The sequence below is a fragment of the Littorina saxatilis genome, linkage group LG15 (genome assembly GCF_037325665.1).
Source record: "Littorina saxatilis isolate snail1 linkage group LG15, US_GU_Lsax_2.0, whole genome shotgun sequence".
Classification (NCBI taxonomy): domain Eukaryota; kingdom Metazoa; phylum Mollusca; class Gastropoda; order Littorinimorpha; family Littorinidae; genus Littorina; species Littorina saxatilis.
Window position 1 is genome coordinate 42,326,095 of NC_090259.1, and position 8,323 is coordinate 42,334,417.

Below are 8,323 nucleotides of genomic sequence, written 5' to 3' on the forward strand. Positions count from 1 at the left end.
GTTGGCATAACTGACGGCGTCATCTTGAACACGCGGCCAGTACCGTGTAACTGGCCTTGAGACCGATCGATTCAAGGGGGGCAATCTCAGTCATCTGAAAGACGGAAATCCAAACGCAATCCGCCTTGTTCGATTTTATGGGCTTGGACGATAGAGAAAAATAAGAAAAGCAAAAGCTGAAGTCCAGTCTGGACGAAACTGCTATCAAGAACGCAGAATTGATTTTTTCTGAGTTTTTTTTAGCCGTAAGCGCCATGTTTATCGGAGCAGGAAACTCTTCCAGAGTGAGGCCCCTTTGTTGGTTTCACTGCAGCCGCCAGCAGTTAAGAGAAATTCGAAATTCGAAATGGCGCTTACGGCTAAAAAAAAACTCAGAAAAAATCAATTGACCGATCTGGTCCAACCTGAGCCAACAAATTACCCAACTTCTTTTCAAAACCCTCACTTAAAAGACAAATACCGGCTTCTAGGTGGGTCCGGGGGCATGTATAATTTTTTTTTTTAGGCTGGGGGGGGGGGGGGGGGGGTTTGGGGTCCGGAAACCCCGGAAATCCTTCCTGGATCCGCCCCTGATAGATGTTTGTTCTCTCTTCTTTTGTCTATATCCTTGGCTTACCTGTTTTAGCAACACAAGCCGAATTGGGAACCAAACGTCATAGCATCATTTATCAGCCGACACCTACCCATCGTGTATGATTGAACAATCTGCACCCAAGTACTGAACCAAAATTAGTCTATTGTCCTTCCCTGCCTTCATAGTTAAAAACAAGTCGCGTGAAGTGAAATTTATACATTAGGTCAATCTGTCGAACTCACAGAATGAAACAGAATGCACTGCTGCATCTCACGACAATAGCTTTGCCGATTACCCGCGGCCGGCTCTCTGATCGCTTCAAGTGACAAGCCAGTATAGCGCAGTAGCGTATAGCGTTTCAAAGGAAAGCGCGCTTTTCTCTATTCTTTTTAACTTTCTGAGCTTGTTTTAATCCAAACATAACATAGCTATGTTTTTTTCAATCAGGAAATGTTAAAGAATAAGATAAAATCTGTTTTGGATCGATAACTAAAATGTTAATTTAACTAGAACTTTCAGATTTGTAATAACAAAACTCATCAATTAATTTTTTATCTTCCAAGCTGAAATGCAATCCCAATAGTCCGGGCTCCATCGTATGTTGCTGGACCAAAATGTCTATCAATTTGATTTAAAAATGAGGGTGTGACAATGCCGCCTCAACTTTCACAAAAAAAGCCGGATATGAAGACATTTATAAAAAAAAATGAAAATTATATCATTTGCAGGAACTCTCATGTAAAGGTTTCATGAAGATCGGACCACTAGTTTTCTCTGAAACGCTCTACACATACACAGAGACACACACCCAGACACCCCGAACACAGGTACACCACCACCCTCGTCTAGATTCCCCGTCTATGTTAAAACATGTAGTCAAAACTGGACTGAATGTAAAAATGAAACAATTCATCTCCCGACTCCAATAATATATATCATGATCCAAAATGTTACCCAATGCACGTGTCGTATGTAAGCATAATATCTTGAAAGTTTAAAAGCAATCCAGCGAGTCGTTGCTGAAATCCAGCGCGTTTTTTCATGGTATCCTTTACAGGATGGGCGACAGGTGGTATTGCAGTAATATAACACGAAGACAGAATGAACGATCATCACGGGTATTTACTGAAATTGTTTTTATTTTGGTCACAAGCATTTGCGTCAGTCTTTCAGCAATTCTTTTTTCCTGACAAAATCACATTGAAAGTATGTGAATGTATCGTAATGATGGACACAGTAATGTGAGCTCACTTCAGTGTGTAACACTCGGTGTTGCTGTGTCAGGGTTGATTGGGTTCTGGTCATGTTGTGCATTGCTTGTGTACAGTGCTCACAACGATTAAATCAAAGCCAAACATATAAACATGGTTCAATCGACAAATTAATCAACCGTCACTATACATAGGATTTTTAGAAACACTGCAAGACACTTGTTTTTAAGTTTAACCACACACGCACGCACACACGCCAGCACGCGCACACACACACACACACATACATACGCATGTGCGCGCACGAAAACACGCACGCACGCACGCACAAACATGCACGCATGCACGCACACACACACACAAACACACACAAGCACACACGCATACACGCGCACGAAAACACACACACACGCACACACACACACACACACACACACACACACACACAATCGTACACACAAACGCAGACACACACACACACACACACACACACACACACACACTCACACACACACACGCACACACACACACACATACACACAGCCTTGAACGCGCCCGCATTTGCGCCACTCTTGTTTTGGTACTTCAGGAGAACAAAGAAACAAATGTTAACATCATTGTATTTAAGCCTGTTGCTGTACATGATATTCCAGATTCAAATATGGTGCTGAAATCAACGTCTTCATTGTACGGACGGGGCTCAGTGTCATCGACATGTCTCTTGTTTCACTACAACAGGAGAACACATAACCAAATCTCGTCAAAGTACACAAAACATGTTGATGAACATAATATTCCGGAGTTCTATATCGTACTGAAATCATAACATTCAGTTACTCTGGCTTTGCTAAACCCTAACAACTCATTATCCAATCTTCCAACTGCACTAAAATCCGTCGATGAGTTCACCCAAGAGTCCTAAATCGTATTATAAATTGTCCACTACCATGGTTTTGCTACACCCAGAAAACCGAGAGAGAAAAACACATCTTTTCACTGAGCTTGAGGATGAACGTCGCCTGTTCATTTCAATGCTTGTTTAAGTTGTTATTCTCTCTGGTAGCAGGCCACTGGTTCCTCACAGCTCTCCTTTGCTCTTTTGGACATGGCGTATGCATTTACAGCGCTTACTTCCCTTTGTTTCTTACATCTTAACACTGTTTTTAAATCCGTTGCTTAATTAATACTACATACCCCGATATCGTACTGAAATCAGCTTCTTAGAAACAGTTCTCCAAGCTGTATGAACATCCATCGCTGAATAGAGTAGAGTCATATATCGTACTGAAATAATCTCCTTAGAAACAAATCTCCACACTGTATGATAATCCATCGCTGAATATATAGCAGATAGCAGTCTATATGGTGCTAAAATCATCACCTTCGTTGTATAGACGGGGTCGTGTGTCATCATCGTCGTCATAGTCGACATCGACGTCATTCTCGACATCGACGTCATAGACGACGTCAAGGTCGTCGAGAGGCGTCTCCAGGACGGTGGTGAGGCGGATGTTCTTGTCCTTTCTGGTGCTGTAGGCCACGTAGCCACGCCTCTTGCGACTCAACCGGTGTCGCGGTTTGTTGCGCCCCCTGTGAATTGCCGGCAGCGAAGCCCGCGCTTCGGGGAGATGTTCGGGAGAGTTCTCAAACACGGAGTCGTCGTTGAGGTCCGAGTCTAGAGGAGACGTTTCGTGGATGGGGAACGACAGTGATGATACTGGTGGCGGTGGGAGGAGCATGTTCGCCGTCGTGTACGACGACGACTTTTGTTTCTTTTTATTGCATCGCAGTCTCTGTAAAATCTGTCTTTTCCGGGTCCTCTTTTCCCGGGGTAGACCCTCCTCCGAAAACACCGTCCTGTTGGTTTGTGAAAATGAGTGGTTGAGGTGGGCGGTGTCCACAGAATTATTGCACGAGCTTTCCGACTTGCAGCATTTACAGGCGCAGCAGTACCATCCACAGAACACAGCGTCGACACACAACCTCACTGATACACTCTGTCTTCTGAGTAGAAACGTCACAAACACGATGATCAACACAGCGAGAACGAACACAGACGCCACGGCAACCGCCGTCACGGTTGAAGACTTGGTGGTGTCGATGGTGGAGAGAGATCTGTTGGGGGTAAAAATCGTCACACAGTTTGACGGCCATGATGACGTCAACCCAGACTGAAATGACGTCACGTGCGATGACGGAGGAAAAGGCACAGCGGAGGAGTCGGTGAAGGATGACAGGACACAAGAGTCGACGAAACCGTTCTCTACACAAATGGTGTAACGCGTGCGTGGTAAAAGCCCCTCGAGGATCGGCCGCAGCGAGTGCTTGTGGAGCAACACGCATGAGATGTCCCCTGACGTCAGGAAGGAGGAGTCTGACGTCAGAGAAGTAATGGTATCATTCCTCCGCCAGAAAACCAACGTGTAGTTCAGCGTCATGCTCGCCTCTACTTTCACAGACACCAGAGACAGCGCCGATGACACTCCTGAGGTCGCTGGTACGTCATAGCTCTGCGGCGTCATCAGATCCACTTTGAGTTTGGCTTGAGATGACGTCACAGTCTCTGGTTCCAGCCGGATCAGATGTTCGCAGCGTGGCCCCGCCCACTTTCCGCTACAGATGCATCGCGCATGCGTAGTGTTGTCATGAGCGATGGATGATTGACAGGGGTTGCTGTTCAAACAGTGCAGTTCGTCGCATGTTTTTGCAGACACTGTCGGACAAAGAAATCGAGGAATATATTACAATTCAACTATTTGATAGAATAACAGCATCTAAATTAAAATCATATTCTACCTAAAATTCAAATCCAGACAGTGTATATAGAGGATCACAGGCAAAACCGAACTCTGAAACTACGAACTTGAGTAAGCCTGCAGGAAGACACAATTTTTTCCGCGTAAAAACAGACACAAGACTTCAATCACAAGAGATAGAGTAAAGCGAAATTTCCCGCGAAAATCACTCTCCTAACTTATCTAAATATTAACTAACTAACCAACTGACTGACTGGCTGAATAAGTAACTATCTCCATCCCTCACTGACTCACCCACTTACAAACCCACCAATCCACTCACTCACTCACTCACTAGTTCGCATACTGATACAAGTGTTACATACCTGTTTGAACAGCTATTAACATGACGAAGATGGACCACGTCGGGAAAACTATGGTCCGCTCATGGCCTTGATACATATCGTGACGTCACTACTACGTCATCCTCTTCTGACGTCAGCGAATGGAATATTCAGTGGATCTGCTGAAAAAGAAAGAAAATGTCTTAATTTCAAGAAAATGACTGTCGGCACACAGTTAGCGGACACGGACGGACAGAAGAACGAACACAACGTGGTAGAAACACACACGTAGGCCTATGCTTACAAACAAGGCGCGAAAACTGTACAAGCTACTCAGTGATGAGTTTCTCAAACTAGTCAAACTATCCGTCCCAGCCCCGATAAAATAACTATCTGGATGTTTTTTTGTAACGCTTGTACGTAATACTGTGAATCGTCACGTATTTAAAAGGCTCTGAATTGCTGTGAAAAGTAAAGACACGTGCCCACACAAAGATAACTTTAGAGACAGTTTTGTTGTTGTTGAGACAAACACGTCTGTGTGTCTGTCTGGGCGCACGGTGTGTCTGTGTGTGTGTGTCTGTTTCCATTTCTTGAGCTACCGGCACGGTTGGCCTAGTGGTAAAGGCGTCCGCCCCGTGATCGGGAGGTCGTGGGTTCGAACCCCGGCCGGGTCATACCTAAGACTTTAAAATTGGCAATCTAGTGGCTGCTCCGCCTGGCGTCCGGCATTATGGGGTTAGTGCTAGGACTGGTTGGTCCGGTGTCAGAATAATGTGACTGGGTGAGACATGAAGCCTGTGCTGCGACTAGTCTTCTGTCTTGTGTGTGGCGCACGTTATATGTCAAAGCAGCACCGCCCTGATATGGCCCTTCGTGGACGGCTGGGCGTTAAGCAAACAAACAAACAAACAAACAAAATTTCTTGAGCTACTAAGTCATCTCCTTTGCTCCACGCCACGCTTTGTCTTTCCTACTTAACCCCAATAGCATCCCCGCTCTCGACCTCTCAAAGGTATGTGTAATCCCATTCATGACAGCATAACATTACTATCCTGATTGGAAGAAGGACATTAAGCTTACTTTTCTTTCTTTTTTAAAGTACACACGTATCAAAACAAATGTACGCAGTCATCGCTTCTTGCTAAAAGATTGAGAGGAAGGAAGGAAAACAGCAGAGGAAAAAGAAGAATGACACAAAAAGTTCAAGTGCGCAGTGTTTGATGAGGAAACACAGGAAGACATTCTTTCACTTGAGGAAAATGGCACAGCAAATATGCATGGCGTGCGGTCACGTTGTTTTCCCGTCTCTTCCAAGATGCCTCTATGTCAGTCACTCACGTTCTTCGGTGGTCTTCATCGATAGAGAAAAAAAGTGTGTGTGTGTGTGTGTGTGTGTCAGTGTGTGTGTAAGTGTGTGTGTGTGTGTGTGTGTGTGTGCTTTTGTGCGTCAGTGTGTGTATTCACTAACAGACACAATTAAAAACGTTGCAAGAAGGACGACGACGACGACAACAAAGAAGAAGAAGAGGAAGAACAACAACAACGTCACCAGGTGCAACCTCCCTCTCTCTCTCTCTCCCTCTTCCCCCCCCCCCCCACCCTCTTGCCTTGACTCTTCCACCATAACAAAAGAAGAAGTAAAAAAACAACAACAACAACAACAATACTAAAATCAAAAACAATAACAACAATTTGCTTTCTATAACTTTCAAACACAATAACAACACCATCAGCAGAAGCAGCTACCCAAAAGCGACAACAAGAATTCATTTTTTTCTGCCTTTGTTTAAAACTAATCTCGGACATCCCGCCCAGAAACGCCGATGACTCAACCTTGCATAACAATTATGAAGCGACATCCCTTACAGGTCAATGACATTAATTACCGACAGCGTAATACACACAGCCTCGGTCACATTCTGGGTCAAGTATGATGCAGAGCAAAACAAAATTTGGCGCTAAAGTTCGTGAGTGCATTGCACCCATTGGTAGCCGGAACTTGCGGTCTTGTTTCGGAGTTTTGAGGGGAAGAGACAATCATGGGATATGATTATGCGTAGGTTTAACGCCTACATTGACGTCTACTGTTACGAAAGCGTGTTTATGAATTTGATAGAGGCGTCTGAAGGATTATCATGGGTTCGGAGCTGATAAAGTTTGCTCTTGCGAAACGTTCTTTGGTTGTTCTCTGGTTTACTCTCAGTCCGTCGCGATATAACCTTGAACGGTTGAAAACGACGTTAAACACCAAATAAAGAAAAGGTTTACTCTCCGTTGTCTCACACACACAACACACCCTCTCTCTCACAAACACACACACACACACACACACAGACACACACACGCGTGTGCACAAGCACACACACACCGTGGCACACGTGCACCTGGAAAAATTTGTCAAGAGCGAAATCTGTGCATTATGTAAGTACCGTATATGGTGGATGTGGTTGTAGTCGTTTCAGTGTGTTGAGGCCTGTAAGATCGATGCGGGTGTTACAAGTTTGTCCGCATGCATGAGTAAAGATGCGTGAGTTCCCACGCTTTCTTCAGCTGTATTCCAGTGTTAGTTTCACACGTTCTTCTGTGTTAATGCTGTATACAAGTGTTAGTTTGCATGTGTGAGTTTAGGCCACACGCACGCACGCACGCATGCACGCACGCACGCACGCACGCACACACACACACACACCCCGGCGTCCACCCACACACACGAACACACACACACACACCATGCACACACACAAACACACACACATGCACACACACACACACACACACACACACACACACACACACACACACACGTACACCTGGGAAACTTTGTCAAGAGCGAGATCTATGCATTATGTAAGTACCGTATATGATGGATGTGGTCGGTGTACACGTTTCTGTTGAGGCCTGTAACATTGATGCGGGTCTTACAAGTGTGGTCGCATGCATAAGGCCAAAAAAAAAATTGTCTGTTTAGGGTAACCCGACCGACCCTATCGATTTGGCGCCGACCCAAAAACTTTTTTTTGATTTCAAAAAAAAAAAAAAAAAAAAAAGAGGTAAAAATGCTAAAAAGAGACATTTGGCGTTTCTTTCTCTCCCTTTCTCTCTGTTTTATTTATACGTTAGTTTTGAAACATGTATTCATCAAATATAAGAAGTGAATGTTCAGCCAACATAGCATTTACACACAAAAAACAAAAAACAAAAAACAACAAAATAATTTACCTACCTACCGACCCTACTTTTTTTGGTCATGTTACCCTAAACAGACATTTTTTTTTTGGCCTAAGAAAAGATGCGTGAGTTCCCACACTTTCCTCAGCTGTATACCAGTGTTCATTTCACACGTTCTTCTGTATCAATGCTGAATACAAGTGTTGGTTTGTATGTGTGAGTTTGGACCACACCAAGAAACGTGCGAGAATAACTTCAGTCACACTGCAAGCCATCGGACCTGTCACG

General features: G+C 44.4%; 1 protein-coding gene across 2 annotated transcripts in view; it reads right to left on the minus strand.

Moving 5' to 3' along the window:
* Positions 1–507: 507 nt before the first annotated feature.
* LOC138949366 (uncharacterized) overlaps positions 508–8,323 on the minus strand; it is a 26,470-nt gene continuing 18,654 nt past the window's right edge. The window contains exons 2-3 of one of the 2 annotated variants that reach the window (XM_070321175.1): positions 4,907–5,043; positions 508–4,498 (exon numbers count right to left, since the gene is read on the minus strand). In XM_070321175.1, coding sequence (XP_070177276.1) covers positions 3,144–4,498; positions 4,907–4,982 — 1,431 coding nt within the window. In that variant the 5' untranslated portion in view covers positions 4,983–5,043 and the 3' untranslated portion in view covers positions 508–3,143. Of the gene's footprint in view, positions 4,499–4,906; positions 5,047–8,323 lie in introns of both variants that reach the window. The other variant, XM_070321174.1, reaches the window with a different exon arrangement.